This window comes from Rattus norvegicus, chromosome 18 (assembly GCF_036323735.1).
Source record: "Rattus norvegicus strain BN/NHsdMcwi chromosome 18, GRCr8, whole genome shotgun sequence".
NCBI lineage: Eukaryota > Metazoa > Chordata > Mammalia > Rodentia > Muridae > Rattus > Rattus norvegicus.
Genome location: NC_086036.1, coordinates 26,240,881 through 26,258,061, shown reverse-complemented (window position 1 = coordinate 26,258,061; position 17,181 = coordinate 26,240,881). Strand labels below are relative to the sequence as shown.

The 17,181-nt window shown below is 47.8% G+C and overlaps 1 protein-coding gene across 2 annotated transcripts in view; it reads left to right on the top strand.

Annotated features, from left to right (window-relative positions):
• Positions 1-556: 556 nt before the first annotated feature.
• Positions 557-17,181, top strand: part of Reep5 (receptor accessory protein 5) — a 37,978-nt gene continuing 21,353 nt past the window's right edge. Inside the window, exons 1-2 of one of the 2 annotated variants that reach the window (XM_039097000.2) lie at positions 557-759; positions 8,348-8,441. In XM_039097000.2, the coding sequence (XP_038952928.1) occupies positions 729-759; positions 8,348-8,441 (125 nt within the window). In that variant the 5' untranslated portion in view covers positions 557-728. Of the gene's footprint in view, positions 760-7,401; positions 7,615-8,347; positions 8,442-17,181 lie in introns of those variants that run through there. The other variant, NM_001108888.2, reaches the window with a different exon arrangement.

Genomic DNA, 17,181 nt, shown 5'->3' with positions numbered 1-17,181 from the left:
TGTCACAGGGAGAGGGGATGAGGGAGTGGGCATGAGCAAGGAGACAGTGAGCTAAAGGATCTGGCCACTAGAGTATCTTAAACGCCATCAACTGCAGCATGGTTTTATCCGACGAATGAATTTATAACTGAGTTTAGACTGATGAAGTCTTACTTTCCGCAGGTTTTGTTGTTGTAAAAGGACAAGCTGGCTTTTCATTGTCCGCCTTGTCCTTGACAGGACAAACCTGCATCCTTTTCCCAAGTGCTTAGACTTACACGTTTAACCACTATGTCTGGCTTAGCACACTTTTTTTTTCTCGTTCATTTGTTCTGTATAGATTGAAGAGTTGCTAGAAAAAAAAATGTGGAGAAAAAAAAGTTTGAACAAAACTAATTCAAAATCCCTCCAGTTCCAGCTAACTGCAAGTCTGTCAGCAGCAGTTTCAGAGAGGCCGTCCTGGCAGACCCGGCAAGGCTCTGTGGTTTACTCATTCCCGTGGAACCACACAGCAGATCTCATCTTGGAGCAATGTTATTTCTGCATTCAGAAGAAGAAGTCCTTGAGTCGACTGGGAAGGTCATGTGATGATTTATGTCCAAGAGCTGCCGGACTTTGAGTCAAAACACCTCCCCAAATGGCTGAAAGTCGGGGAGCAAAGAAGCAGGAAGTGTGGGGACAGCTCAGTGATAAGGAGCCGCACCAGTCAGCTTGCTGAGCGCCAGAGAACAGCCTGACTTCAACAACAAATGGTGTTGGGTTCGTTCTTTGTCCACACTGGTAAGCCTGGAAATCCCTCCGCACGGGTTAGCCCAAGGGCTAAATGGGACATCAACAATTCTATTTTATTTCTTTCTAGAACATTTTGATGTTCAGAGCGTGATGGCTAATCTTGCTTGCCAGCTTGGCCTGCCTTGGTGACAGACTGTCACTTGTGGGAGGAAATAAACTGCTACCTCCTCAGGTTGCTTTTGGTCATGGTGTTTAGTGAATGCACAGAAATCAGATGTACATATAGATACCAAGTCAACGGATAAAACTGAATAGCCAATGAAAAGGCTAGGAATGTAGCTCAGTTGTGTGTATGAAGCCTTGGATTATAAATGGAGTTCAATGTTACATGCCTGGGATCCCAGCATTTGGAAGGTTAAAGCAGGAGGATCGGGAGTTCAAGATCATCCTTGACTACATAGTGAGTTCGAGGCCAGCCTGGAATTCATGGAACCCTGTGTCAAAAACCAACACTGGACAAGGTGCTAGTGTCTTAGACATTAGTTCTTGTAACATCTACTGCACTTATGTGTGAGTCTTTTGGACATAGCTCTCACTTCTGCAGAGCTTCTGAAGGCCAGGTCTTCTAGAAGTGCTTTTTTTCTTTTTTTTTTTTCTTTTTTCTTTTTTTCAAAGCTGGGGACCGAACCCAGGGCCTTGCGCTCGCTAGGCAAGCGCTCTACCGCTGAGCTAAATCTCCAACCCCTAGAAGTGCTTTTTAAATTCACTTTACATCCCAATCTCAGCCTTCCTCCCTCCTCTCTTCCCAGTCCTACCCTTACAATTCCCTCCTCTCATTGCCTCCTCCCCTTCTCAGAGAAGGGGAACCCCCTCCTTGATTACCCTCACACACACCCTGAGGCATCCAGTCCTAGCAGGTCTAGGCACATCCTCTCCCACATCCAGCCAGGCAGTCCAAATAGAGTTTGGGGGACCAGCTTCTGCATGCTCCCTAGTTGGTGGCCCAGTCTCTGTGAGCCCCCACAGTCCTTGGTTAGTTGACTCTGTGGGTCTTCTTGTGGTGTCCTTGACCCCTCTGACTTGCTCATTTCTATGTCCGACTCTTTCACAAGACTTCCCAATGTCTGACCTTGGGTGCTCAATGCACTGCTGGGTGAGGCTTCTCTGGAGACAGTTATACTAGGTTTCTGTCTGCAAGCCTAGCAGAGTGTCATTAACATCAGCAGGGGTTTAGAAGCGCTTTCCACACGGAGTTCCTCATTTACTCCAGCAATCCATGAAGAAGGTGCTAACATTATCCTCGTTTTGTATGCCAAGAAAAGCTGGGTTCTCATAGGTCATGAACCTTCCCAAGAACTCCCAGCTAGTAAGTAATGGAGCCAGGCTGTCAGTCCCAGAATCTCCAGCACAAGCCAGTGCATGCCCTGGGCTGGCTCCGCTAGTGGTCAGATCTCAACATGTTCACTCTTTACGGAAACCTGGAGGCTGTGTGTGAGGCCTAATGTAAGGCCATTGTGAAGACAGGAGAGTAAAGAATCCATGTCCTAATAGTCGGAATCCAGGACTAGTTCCTTACACATCCCGCCAGCTTTCTGTTAGTGCCACAAATACCAGAGATAAACCAACTTAAAAAGAGGAGGGGCTGTGCTGGAGAGATTATGCCACAGTTGACAACACTTGCTGTTCTTGCTGAGGACCTAGGTTCTGTTCCCAGCATCTGCATGGTGGCTCCCAACCATCTGTTATCTCTGGTTCCAGGGGAACCAGACCTCTTCTGGTCTCCTGCAGGCACCAGGTATGGTTCACGTGTGGTGCACATACATGCATGCAGGTAGAACGCTCATACACATAAAAGGAAAATAAACCTATTTAAAACATGTAAGGAGAAAGTAGATGGGCCACAGTGCTGAGGCAGGAGAAAAGGGAAGAGAGACTTGTGTATGAGAGGAATTCATTCCACTGCTGCTAGCCCCGAAAAAGAGGAAGGAAATGGAGATTTCAGTCTTAGAACCCCCGGAACTGATCTGTCAATCCCTCAAAGAAGCAAAGAAATGGTATCTCCCTGAGTCTCCAGGAGGGAACCAAGCCCTGGAAATCGTAGCTTGATTTTAGCCCAGTAAGACTTGGGTCAGACGTCTGACAGAAACTCTGAGATAGTGTCCTTACGTGGTGTTAAGCCCCCACATTTGTGATGGCTTGGTAGAGCAGCAACAGAAAACAAAATACTGCTTGGTTTCTTTGTTCATGTGAACTACATCTTCTTGATGCTTAGGCATGGAGAGAGGTTCACAAAGGAACTCCTGTTCTCCTCATCAAAGAAGAGGTTGAGGGGCAGGTGGTTGAGTGGGTGAGGCTACTTGCTCTGCAGGTGTGAGATCCTCAGTTCAAATTCTCAGCTCCAACATTAAAGAAAGAAAGAAAGAAAGGAAGGAAGGAAGGAAGGAAGGAAGAAAGGAAGGAAGGAAGGAAGGAAGAAAGAAAAGAAGGAAGGAAGGAAGGAAGGATGGAAGGATGGAAGGATGGAAGGAAGGAAGGAGGAGCGTAGCCCCAAGAGTGCTCATATCCCTCTTGCTGTGGGAAACAGAGATAGGGTCTCCCCAGATTTGCTGCCACCAGCCTAGTTCCTGGTTAAGCATAAGACCCTGCCCCAAAGGACTGAGAGGTGACGGACAGCGAGAGAGTCAGACTCCATGGCTCTCCTCTAGCCTCTGCAGTGTACACTGGACTGCAGGTACACGTGAACATACGTCCCATGCCCTGGAGGCGTAGCGGGAGGCAGTCAAAATTGCAGCCACCTTGTCCACTACTAGGCAGATCCGGACTGTTCTTTGGGGTGGGACTCGTAGCCCAGGGCCAGTGAGGAGTTGCAGTCAAGGGTGAAATCTAAGTTCAGGGTTTGTCAAGAACTAGCCTGACAAGTCAGGGTCACAGAGAAACAACCTTCCAGTGGCTTGTTTTTCCTGGATGTCCCTGTGCAGGTATGACTAAGAAACCAAAGCATGAAGTGAGAGCACTGTCATGCCAACTGAAAAAAGTCTACGGGTTTGTAAGCAGCAGTCATGGCATACAGCAGCCCGTTTAGTATAAAATTACTTTAGCTGGACTAGGGGATCCTCATGGCGGTCTGTTGTCAATCGTGAGCACTGATGCTCTAAAATCTAATTCCCTACTTGATAGATGGAAAACTGTAATAAGAAGCCTTGCCTATATTTTCAGTAGAAAATGTTTAAAATCAGATAAATGAGGAAAGCAATTTTACCCAAACATATTCAATGAAGCACAGAGATTTTTACATTTTTTTAAATAAAAGTTTCACATATTATTAGTGGGGTGTGTATGAAGGAGAGGGGCATACAGACCATCCCACTCGTGTGGGGGTCAGAGGGCAAGTTTAGGAACGTAGTTCTCTCTTCCCACCATTATGAGGGTTCCAGAGAGTCAGCACTGGTCATCAGGCCTGGTGGCAAGCTCTATACCACCTGGGCCATCTTGCTAGTCCTGTCTTGTCTTTTTGAGATAGTCTCATGTAGCCCAGGCTAGCCTCAAATTTATCTAGCCAAGCAGAATGACCTCAAACTTTGGATCCTTCTGCCTCTCCCTTCCGAATGCTGGGTTTGTAAGTGTGCCAGCTACATCATATTTCTTTTAATACTGTTTTAAAATTTTTATTTGGGGGCTGAAGAGATGGTTCAGCGGTTAAGAGCCCTGGCTGCTTTTCCAAAGGGCCCAGGTTCAATTCCTAGCACCCACGTGGCAGCTCACAACTATCTGTAACTCCAGTTCCAGGGGATCTGCACCCTCACACAGACATGCAAGCAGGAAGAACAGTAATGTGCGGTTTTAAAAAAATTATTAATTTTTAAAATTTCTATGTATTCTTTTACAATTTCATATATATGTGTCATATAAATATTATATATACATATATGTATGTATTCTTTTACAATATATCTACATATATCTACATATATATACACATGTATGAATATACACACATATATATTCACTTTTTACCAGAGTTTCCCCCATTATCTTCTCTTATCTCTTCCCCTCTCCTACCAAACGCCTTCTTTTCCCGAGTCCTCCTCTTATCTTCATGTCCTTTGTGTGTGTGTGTGACCCTATGGATAAGACAGTCTCCTACATTGTATTCCTCCATCCATCTGGCACGAAGCAGCTCAGATGTGGCTTACTTGCCCCCATGTCCTTTAGATGTGAGCCACTGTGAGGTTCCTCCGGCAGAGGGAGGACACTTGCAGTATAAGTGTCCCTGAGGGGTAAGGGTCTCCTGCAGAGGCTGGTTGTCTCACAGATGCCTGGTACCCATAAAGGGACCAGAGAGAGTGGGTACTCAGTAAAGATGATCCAGCAACTTAGGCTCTGCCTCCTCCTGACACGGAACCAAATGACTTCAAACTCTTTTGCCCTGCAAAAACCAGCCCGCATCACAGTTCCCCAGGGGACCCTGTCACCTTCCTAGGAGCCGCCAAGGTCAACCTGCTCCTGCTGGACCAAGCCATCTCCCTGGCTTTCTGGACAGCACTGTGGTCTGTGGTCCCTAAGACTCACAGTGTCTGGTCCCAGAACATAGCATACTAGATAAACAGAGTGGGCGGTTAGTTAAAGACCTAAAACTGGGTTCTTATATTTTACATCGTTTCTCATCTATAGAAGGTTTATGGGGACTGCATGAGCTAAGGGCTCCATGCTTCTCCAGTCTGATTGCAATTATCTAAGGGAAAAAATTCGGTACTATTCCTCCCATTCAATTTTAGCCCCAAGTGAGAACCAAGTATTCAAATACATGAGCCTATGGGGAACATTTTCACTCAAACCAGCATATTACACATGGCAGCCAGGTGCACACAAGGCCATGTGTGTGGAGGACGGGGTTAGTGTCTACTCTTGCTTTCCTGTGTCTTTCTCACCAGTTCAATTAGGCTGGCCAGCCAGCAAACTCCAGCAACTACTTTGCCAGTGGTGGGACACTGTCACCCAGGGCTTTTTTTTTTTTTTCTCTTCTTTTTTTCCGGAGCTGGGGACCGAACCCAGGGCCTTGTGCTTCCTAGGCAAGCGCTCTACCGCTGATCTAAATCCCCAACCCCCACCCGGGGCTTTTTACCTCATGCTTGCCTAGTGAGACTTTTACTGACTGAGTTGCCTGCCCAGGATGACGCCATTCTTTAGAAACGGAAGTCACCAGAGGGTGAAGGACAGACACAGCACAATTCGGCTCACCTTTTAGGTTTGTTTGGTTGTTGCTGTTTTCAAAATTTTATTCTCAAAACAATGAGATTTCTTTGGTTTTAGATTTATTTTTAATTTTTAATTGTGTGTGTGTGTGTCCGGAACAATGGAGCAAGTGCATATAAGTACAAGTGTCCAGAGTGCAGTAGGAGCCCTGATGTCCTAGGACAGGGGTTAGAAGCTGGGTACTGGGTACTGAGTTCATTCTCTGCAGGAGCAGTATGTGTTCCTAACCACGGAGCCATTTCTCTAGCTCTGCTTGCTTGCTTTTCAAAAGGGTCTCAGGCGGGACTCAAACTCTCTATGTAATTGAGTCTGTCTTTGAACTCCTGATCCTCCTGCCTCATCTTCCAAGAGCTGGGATACAAGGTATGCAAAACCATGCCTGACTTTGACCCACATTTGGTTCCTCTAACATTGAGAATTAATTGTAGCTAAGGAACATTTGGGCGTGAATGCTGTTATAACAACGCTATTAACTTTGTTTCTTCAGTGATTAACTGGATACTGGTGGGGGGGCAGCTGAAAGAGTTAAGACCCTGGTGAGGGAAGAGAAGGAACTTGCAGATAAGAAATATGGCGTGAGCGAGGTATCTACTCATTTCCATGGAAATGACTCATATAACACTATATGGAAGTGGAGGGTGTAAGAAAGAATATTAGGGACCAGTTGCGCACGGGACCTCACATTCTCTGCTGAGAAATGGAGTTCTACATTGGCAAGGCCTTTGAGTCTGATGCAATATGGAAAACTTGGCAGGAGTGGGAGAAAGGGCGATTTCAGGAGTGTTCTGAAGAAATTCGGGTAAAAGACCACTAGAGCCTGGGTTTATGTGGAAGAACTTGGGATACCACCGCCTGCTGGAGGAGCTAAAGAATGGTCTTGTCTGGGCTTACACTGCCGGGCCCACCTCTTCTGGGTAACAGTGCATTTAGGGAAGTGAAGATTGCCACTTCCTTAGTAGAGCTAGGAAACACTTCCCTTAGATCTCAAGGTAACTCTAGCCCACCAGGAGGCTTAAGTGCCTTGCTTAAAAACAGTGTGCCCTAGAGAAGGGCACGTGAGCTTTCTCCAGGGGAATTTTCAAAACCATGCTGAGTCCTGGCACAGGAGGGAAGCGGGCCTGCACCCAGACTCCGCTCAGGACTGGCACACATTTCCATTTTTAGGTTAAATATGCCGTCGAAGGTTTAGCACAGCAATGCGTCCACCAAACTAATCTTACTCCTTTGCAGGCATTAAGATCACCCGCTCTTTTCTTTCTTGGTGCTCGGGTTGGATTTTAAAAAGTCGGGCGGGTCCAGCTGCTTCCAGCGAGGCCCCAGCGTTGTGGGCCGGGTAGGGCGTGGCAGCTGCGGTGAGCGCACCGCGGGGGCAGGGCAGGGACCGCGCCAGAAGGGCGGGGGCGAGCGCGGGGCGCGCGCCCCGGAACCTCGTGCACGCGCCGCGGCGCCGCCCGCCCCCGCCCCGCCCCGGTCAGCTGGGTTCCGCGTCCAGCCAGCTGAGGAGCATCCCGGGCGGCGCGAACGGCCCAGCCATGTCCGCAGCCATGAGGGAGAGGTTCGACCGGTTCCTGCACGAGAAGAACTGCATGACTGATCTCCTGGCCAAGCTCGAGGCCAAGACTGGAGTGAACCGGAGCTTCATCGCGCTCGGTGGGCGGCGGGTCCCCGGGAGCGGCGCGGGGCAGGGACGGAGGACGGGCGGGAGGCTCCTCGCGCATGGAACGGGGCCTGGGAGCCGCAGGCTGCGGGACGCGCGGACGCTGACGTGTCGCCGCTGCCGGCCGCGACTGTCCGAGGACCCATATCTTTGGGCGCGGTGTCTAGCGGGGTGAAGCTCGCTTTCACCTCCGAACCACCCCTCCCTTCACCCCCGGCAGCGGGGCCTCGTGTGCACAGCCCGCGCCCGCGCGCGGGAGCCGGGTCTAGCCGAGCGGGGCTTCCCGGTGTGTGCACCGCGGGCCAGCGGGGAGGAAGGAGAGGCAGGGGACTGCCGGGTATGCCCAACCCAGCCGGGGCCTCCTCCCTAACTGGGGTTGCTCCGTATGCTTAGCCCAGGCGGGCCCTGTCCAAGGAGTTAAGGCAGGGGATTGCTTAGTATGCTCAGCCCAGACGGACCCTATCCCAGGGAATTGAGGCAGGGGACTGCTCAGAATACCCCAACTCAGGAGGGCTCTGCCCAGGGAGGAGAGGCAGAGGACTCTCCAGTGTCCCCAACCCAAAAAAACGATAGGCAGGCCCGACCTCCTGTGGTTGCTTCTCTCCTGTATTTGAGGCAGGAGGAAAACGCCTAGGAAAGGCCCAACCTCGAAGTGTGGGTGTGGGCGCGGATTGTCCCTTTAGAATGCCTACCCTGCCACCCAACCCTCTTCTCTCCTGTCTTCAGGTGTCATCGGACTGGTGGCTTTGTATCTGGTGTTCGGTTATGGAGCCTCTCTCCTCTGCAACCTGATAGGTTTCGGATACCCAGCCTACATCTCGTAAGTGACTCACCCCGCAGCCCAGCCGTACTTTCCCCTCCACAACCAGATCCCCATTCAGAGCTTGTTGGGCTGTTCAGCCCTGGTCCCCGACATAGAAGTCGAAGCACTTTAAGGTTAAGGTACTGATTGCCCAAGGTTACATATTTAGGATCCTTAACTTGTTCTCTGATCTCCTGTCAACCAGCCAAAGGTGTTTTATATTAGATTATACTGACGTGGAGTTGACCTTACCAAGGCACAAAATGTGGAGCTGGCTTCTCTTTCTGGCACGTGGACCTCAGCAGCATTGGGGTGAACTGTCCCACTGGTGACTTCGTTATTTCCCACATATGCTTTTGTTCACAATTAGTTTAAACCCAATTAGTTAGAACTTTCTTCACTCAGAGTTAGAATGAGGACAGGTGAAGAACTTTGACTTGATTTATTTTTTTGACCCCTCTCTCACACTGTAACCCGACTGGCTGGGAACTCGTTTTGTACCAAAAGTTGACCTCACCTTGCCTTAGCTTTTCTAGTACTGGGATTACAGACATGAGTCTTCAGCCTGGGTTAACTTTTTGACTTTAAAAAGGCTAATTGTTGGGCCAATGAGGTAGCTCAATGGTTTGATCTTTACCCCAACTCTGACAACCCAAGTTCAGTTCCCAGCCAGCCACATGCTAGGAGAGAGAGCTGGCTCCAGCCAGTTGTCCTCTGAGCTGTAAGGGCCTCCATGCCACTTGGGGAAAGGTAATGGCAAAATATTAAGGCTATTTTTTAAATTAAAAACCATGAGCGAGTGTTCTGCCTCTGTCTGAGTGCCATATGTGTGCCCGGTGCTGCAGGAGGCCAGAGGAGGGTTGTTGGACCCCCTGGAACTGGAGTTAGATGGTTGTGAGTCATCACGGGGGTTCTGGGAATCAACCCTGGCTCCTTTGGAAGAGCAGCCAGGCCTCTTAACTGCTGAGCCATCTCTCTGGCCCCAAGGGCAAATATCCAAAGTGAATTTGGAAACAGGGTAACAAACCTTATAAAATACATTCATAACATACCTCCTTCGTTATATAAATTATTTGTGTAATTAAATTTAAAAAATGTATCGTAAGATTAGGATCTAATGATAATTATTTTATAACTTAATGTTTCTTTGTTCAAATCAGAATTGTTCCTCTCCATAAATCAATTTTGTTTTATATTATAACAACATATATGTATACATATACATATATATTTATATACACACACACACACACACGTGTGTGTGTGTGTGTGTGTGTGTGTGTGTGTGTGTGTGTGTTGGTTTCATCCATTTGTTTTCTGAAACTTCTTAACTATGGTAATAAAAATAAAGGGTAAGGGCTGGAGAGATGGCTCAGTGGTTAAGAGCACTGGCTGCTCTTCCCGAGGTCCTGAGTTCAAATCCCAGCGACCACATGGTGGCTCACAACCATCTGTAATGAGATCCGATGCCCTCTTCTGCTGTGTCTGAAGACAGCTACAGTGTACTTATATATAATAAATAAAATAAATCTTTAAAAAAAATAAAGGGTAAAAACATCTCAGTTGGAGGCCAAAACACAAGATAATTATTATTACATACCTGACTATCATTGGCCGGATTGGAATTTAGCATATGCTAGAAGGGAGAAGAATGATTTTATTGGTGTTTTGTTTCATTTTTTGAGACAGTCTCAAGTAGCCCAGGCTGGTCTTAAACTTGCTGTGTAGCCAAGGATAACCTTAAACTTCTGATTCTCCACCTTGATCTTCTGTGTGCTAAGATTGTAGGCAGTGTCAGCCTGGCTGGTCTTGCGGATTTGTTTTTAGAAGTTAGTTGTTCTGGACGAAGGCCAGCGGCTGACAAGATGAGCTTGCATGTGACATTGGAGATCCCTCGGGCTTCAAGTTGACAAGGTTTTACTCTCCCGGTGTTATCTGCACCATCTGGGTTTTGTAGTTGTACCTATGATCACTCAGGTAGACTGGGGAGGTCGGTTTGTCTTTCAGTGCAGGCAAAGGAAGAAAGACGCCCTTCTAGGGATATTTAATGTTAAATGGAGATAAGCAACCTGATTCAGAATCACTGTAGTCACTGTGTGTGCGTTAACAAAATTACCTGTAGTATACTCCTCCACCTGACTCTGTCTGTGCATTTTACTTGTAATTCTTATAAAAGGGGTAAATTCTGTGGTTCAGAATTGTTTCTCTTCTTCCACCATGTAGGGTTTGGCAGAAAGCCTTTTCCCCCTTGAGTTCTCCCCAAGAATATGGATTTTTAAAAACACTGCATGACATGGTAACTTTCCTATACCAGTGCTGTTCGATATATGATTGTTTGAGAAATTCACTCCTTTGTCAGCATGAGTACATTCTATGTGAGCTGTAAAGGGTTAAGTGTTTCTTGGGTCTGGGCTCAGCAGTAAAGAACATTGGCCACTCTTCATTGTGCCTGTGACTGAAAGCCGGGTGGAACCAGCTTCTTTCTCTTGACTAGAGGCCATCTTAGGCTGGTCCACCTTCAGTCATACTTCAAGGTGATTTTTAGGTGCCGATTTCAGCCTTATTATTTCTTCGTTTAGTTATTCATTATTTACATAATCAACTGCATATTACTGGTTCTTCTTACAAGATGTTCAATGTTCTGTCCGTTGCTAGAAGACAGCAGCAGAGCCCGATATTTATAACGAGTAGAGGGGGTGCATTTTCCAAGTTTTAGGATGTAAGTCAATAAGTGGATGTGCTTTCTTCATGGCTTTGAGATTCTGAGACAAAGTGACATTTGAGTTGGAAAACCACTAAAGATGTAATAAAGGACACTTAATGATTTAAGCAGAAGTTCAGCAAGCAACACTCGGTGAGTACCCAGCCCCCCTGGTGTCTGTTTGTACGATGTTGCCTTTCTGTAGGTCCAACTTTTTCACCTTTGAAGTCAGCTTAGGGTTTTGTGACTTGGGTGACCACTGGCCTCATTTGAGGGACAGTCATACTGATGGCTGTCTGGGTCTTTCCCCCTTAGAGCCTGATCTAATTGGTCAGGGATATGGCCTGGGCTTGGGGGTTTTGAAAGGCTTATCAATCTTTTATAATTTTATAAGGGGCTCTAGTGCTCAGAAAGTGTTGAGAGTCCCTGGTACCAAGTGGTAATAGGACATACCACACAAGTGCCCTGTACATGTGAAGATGGAGGAAAATGGCCTTCTGTTCCTGAGAATTGTCTAGAGACTTCTTCAGTGCTCCGCCCTGTGTAGCAAAAAAAGAAAAAAAATGGGATTTGTACATCATACAAAGCATAGAGACTGCAGTCAGTAAACACTCAAACAGCCCATAGTAATTTAATCAAGTCTGTCCATTGTGTAGCCGTTTCGGTTGTACAGTTCTGTTTTTAAAGAAAGGAAAATCCTTAACAGTGATGGTTTTGAGTAGCACTCGGGTCATTGTTTCTAGGGGTCGGGGGATGGCTCAGTTGGTCAGAGGGGTTGCTGTGCAAAACGAGTACCCAGCACCCACATAAAAAGTGGGGCAAGGGGTTGGGGGTTTAGCTCAGTGGTTAGAGCACTTGCCTAGCAAGCGCAAGGCCCTGGGTTCGGTCCTCAGCTCCCCCCCCCCAAAAAAAAGTTGTGTTCTCTAAATTCTAAAGAAAAAAAGTGGGGCATTCGTTCATTTGCCTGCATCCCAGCATTGCAGGGTTGAGGTCGGCAGATCCCAGGAGTTCGCTGGTCATGCTGATTAGCTGACACAGCAAGCTTCTGGTTCTCTAAGAGGCTTTGTCTCAAGGAGGTAACATGGAGGAAGAGGCTGGAAGTCGTCTGGCCTCTGCATGGCACACAGACACATAAACCTACACACTCATGTGCATACGCCTCACACCTACATCCACCCACCACCGCCAGCACCACCACCACCACCACCACCACCACCACCACCACGACGTTTCTGCATGTCTCAGTCTGGCTGGGCTAGCATAACAGCAGGTGATTGGTGAGTTGAGGCGGTTTCTTGTTCTGACTTCTGAAGGCTGAGAATTCTGAGACTACAAGCTATCAGCTGATTTGGTGATCTGCTAACTGTTATGTGCTTCATAAACGGGGACAACACGGCAGAAGAGGAGGACAGACCTGGTCGAGCTGCTTATGTCAGGCAGAGAGAGCCCTTACAGCCTAGTCACTTTCTAAAGGCCCCCATGGCTTAGGATATTGGGTATTGGGTTCCATTAAACCGAGTTGTGGGGTACGGAAATCCAGAAGCAGTAGTCGTCTTCACTTGGTCAGTCGCTCTCTGTTCCCCTTACTGTGCTCCTCAGTCCCGCAGATATTTCAGCCTTCAAATCTGAGGTTCATCTGCTTAGCAAATGTCAGTGCCAGCCATATACCAGCTGTACGGCTGGTGTAGCCCTTTGGATATGGCAAGGAATAAGATAGACACACTCCCTTCTGTGTCAGCAGTCTGCCGTGAGCAGGCAGGAAATAGGTGGAGTAGCGGCAGAGTGGTGGACTCTCAGGAGAGAGGAGCAGGAACGCTCTTTGGATATTTATCAGCAGTGCTATTAAGGCCTGAGGAGTGAGCTGGGCCCAGCCTGGCAGAAGAAGTGGTGTGGGCCATGGCCTGAGGCACTGGCAGTCGCAGACACCAGCTGGCTCTGTGACAGGGAAGAGTGCCTGGGAATGACAGGGAGGAGGCAGTGCCAAAGGGGTCTGGGCATGCAGAGGGTATACCTTTCACTCCAGGTGGTTGCATTTTTTTTTCTGGTTGTATGAGAGAGGGTTTAAATAAGGGTCACATGATAGGACTTCCCAGAGGAAACGTAAATGGCTGCTGAGACTTCTGGAAGGGAATGGTGATCTTGCTTTTAAAAAAAAAAAAATCAGCCAGAATTTATTTCCTTCTTTCCCTGTCTTTCATTTTGTTCTTGCTGTCTCTTCCCCAGGAGGGGCACACAGAGTGCATTTAAAGGTTAGCATTGGGCCTACAGACTGCAGGGTGTGGAAATGAAATTTGGAAAGCTTATTTGGCCTCCTGCCTTTTTCCATTACTCACCCCCTTGAGAAATTCATGGGTGAGGCTCAGGTGCATTTGGCCCCAGGTCAGGACTCTGAATGCTGGGGCACGGAAACCATGGGGAGTGGGTAGCCAGCGCCCACAGGCCTCCTTCCCTGGGGTCTTTTTTCTATGCACATAGTCTCTTTGAGCCCCCTAATCTCTGTGTTTAGACATTCTGGTTGCCCCGTCTACGCAGTCTGGGAGCTAATTTCAGCCTTTTCGTTACCAGAACTGTTGACAGATCTAACTTCATCTCACTGATAAGAAAAGGCCGGACAGCAACAGAACCTGTTATAAAGACAGACCCACCTCTTTCCCCCCATAGCCCAGTGTATCTACCTCGGTGTCCAGCATATTCACAAACCTCGGCAAACATGTAGTTCTGAACATTTTTGTTACCCCCAAAAGGAAATCATTAACAGTTATTCCCGTTTCTCCCTTCTCAGCCCCTGGGAAGCCTTAGCTAACGTCCGACTCAGTGAATGTGCCCTGCACATTTTACATAGGTGGGATCGAGCACCAGCACCAGCAGGGAATGCAACTCTGCACCTTCATACACAAGGCTTGTTGCCTGAGACCTACAAGGACCCTTAGCCATGTGGTGGTGTGGGGGTGTAGCAGTGTGGTAGTGTGGAGGTGTGGGGGTGTCAGTGTGGGGGTGTAGTGATGTGGTAGTGTGGAGGTGTAGTGGTGTCAGTGTGGGGGTGTAGCAGTGTAGTGGTGTGGTATGTAGGGGTGGGGGTGTCACTGTGGGGTGTAGAGGTGTGGGAGTGTAGGGGTGGGGTGTCACTGTGGGGTGTAGCGGTGTGGGAGTGTAGGGGTGGGGGTGTCACTGTGGGGTGTAGCGGTGTAGGAGTGTAGGGGTGGGGGTGTCAGTGTGGGGGTGTAGCGGTGTGGTGCTGGGTCAGCCAGGGCCATGAGTCCTCTCCCTGCTTCTCTGTACGAGTAGAATCCCAGTGCAAAGTCTAATAATGTGGTTTTCTTTGTTTATTATTGCCCTGCAATGAGGAGAGAGGAAGGGCTGGTTTTCTGTCCTACTCGGAAAGCTTTTGGTTTAAAATTCTGCACAGACATTTGTGTCTTCCTTTTTATTTCTTACACGCTTAGAAAAATCAGGCTGCTACTCTCCCAGAGTTGCCAGAATTCAGCCTTAGAGGTCAGATACAAATCAAGGTCCTTGGGTGTTGAGTGTGTTTTAGGTGTTGTTTTCTGTAGGGGGTTGAACACAGGGCCTTGTGGCTGCTACTAAAGCATACCACCACTGAGCTAACCCACAGCCCCTTCTAGTATGAAATGGCATCCTGTGGTCAGGCATCTGAGCACATATCTACTGCTGTCCTAGCATTTAGAAAGTGGAGCCAGGAACAGCAGGAGTTCAAGGTTATGCTTAGCTGCACAACAGGTTTGTGGCCAGCCTAAGGCTCTCCCTTGCACTCTCAAAGAAAAAGGGGGAGGGGAGGTGTTGAGGAGAGAAATGGTAGTCTAGGGGATATGCACGCATGCTCACACACATGCATGCACACGCTTGCACACACGCATGCATGCACACAGGCTTGCAGGCAGAGGAGGAAGGGAGAGGGGAGAGAGATGATGTATTTCCCAGGTTATACAGAGACCAGAGGCCAGGCCTGACCTGCAGCCCTCAGTTACTGCACAGGAATGTGACCTTTTGACATGTCAGTGCTAATCTTACAGACTATAAACATGTTTAGAGTTCATCGCTATGGTATCTGTATTTAAAAGTTTTGAGTCTCACACCCACCTTGGGGACATGTTATTTTGCTTTCTTAATGTTCTCCAGCCCAGTTTAAACTCGGGGCACTAGAATAAAGAGCCGTATTTTTTCTGGGTGTGATGACATCATATCCTTTCACTGAAAGGTAGAGAGGGGCAGAGGTTGTGAGCCGCCTGAGGGTGTCACAAGTTAAACTCTGTTCCTCTGCAAGAGCAGCGTGAGCTCAGAACTGCCGAGCTGTCTCTCAGTCCCAAGAGCTTTACTCTCATCAGCTGCTGGACACTTGTGTAGTGTTTTATTTCACAGAACATTACATACATCTTTGTCTAAGGCCTTCGCAAATATAGCTCATTTAATGCTCAGAACGATCCTGTTGTGTAACGCATTGCTAATTCCCACTCTTACAGACAGGGAGCAGAAGTGGCCTGACCAAGGCTTTGATCTGTGTGTGGGTGTTGTTGTAAAATATAAAAAAATAAAAAAAGTAAGGTTGTCTTTTTATCCTGCTAGGTTCGCCCACAGTGCCCCAAGATATCTGCTAGATACCTTGGCGGAAACACATCCCAACTCCTTGGCGGCCCAGTGTCTCCAGCTGCCGCACACTTTGCTACACTCAAATCGTCACATAAAAGAACACACAACACAATAATCTTTGACCCAATTGGTAAGATATAATTGCCCACCCAAACATACAAAGCCCAGTACCATCCATCCCTTAAGAGCATTTGTAATAACCTGTAAATACACAGAGCAGAATCTTAACATCACCTACCATATTGTCCCGGCTTCTCTCTCTTCCTTTCCTCTTTTCCGTTCCAGTCTTCTCCTCTTTCTTCAAACTTCTCTCCCACCCACCCATCCTTCTCCTCCAATGACAGGTTTCCTTCTATCCTGTACCTGCCCCTCACCTGTATTTTACAAATTCAATGGGGAGAAAGTTCTGGTGAAGTCTCCTGAGTCCACAGTAGTGACTAGGCAGCTGTCCTTGGGGCAGTGGAATTAGCATCAAAATACAGATAATTCCAGGGCAAACCACCACATGTGGGAACTGGTTTTAGAGCCCAAGGAGTTGGTCCCTGGTCTCCATTTCAGTTAGATGCAGCCTACATGGCCTTTTGTGTGACCTGTAGATTCACGCAGTACCCCTATGTAGTGAAGAAACACAGGCGTTAACATTTTCTTTTATTAGATTAGCTCTGAGCACGTTAGCGTTGTGCACGGTGCCCTGTGTCTCTCGGCTGAGGTGCCCCTGCCCAGTGCCCTGGAGACATTTGCTGTGTTTTATGAACATGAGCTAGAAGTGCTATTGATTCCCCTGATACCTGTCATGTGGCTTTAGTGTTCACCCAGGCCTGCACACTGTACATGTGCTGTAGTGTTGACAGGCATCCCAACCCCTGGACTGAGACAGCAGTCTTAATGAGTAACTCCACTGGACCTCATTATCCTCCTGCCTTGGTTCTCTTGTTCTGGGATTTTAGGCATGAGGCATCGCTTGGCCAAAGTTAAACCATACTTGATGTAGATATTAGTTGTAAAGTCTTTGGTTTTGTTGACAATGGTTGTCCCGGGGCTTTGAAGATGCGTTCTTCACCTTATGTGACTTGTTTCTGAGGGGCACAGGACCATAGTATGTTTCTAAGTGTATTGTGTGCGAGACTTCAGAGGCCTGCTAATATGGAGTTGATAATTACAGAGTGTGTTACTCATGGGCAAGGAGCCCAACTTAAAAATTATTTACATCTTTGTAATCAGTGAGTGTGTGGAGAGAGCAAAGGGACGTGTGTGGAGATCAGAGGACGTCCTGTCACGTTTGCTTCTTAGACTTCGTGGCTTTGTTTAGTTCTATTTTTGTTGTTTTAAATGGTGTGCACACGCATACACACGCGCATGCGTGCACACACACACAGACACATGTGTACAGACGGGAGAGTATGCATGTGAAGGCCAGGGCCCGAGGATTTTAAGGTGTTGGAGCTGGAGTTA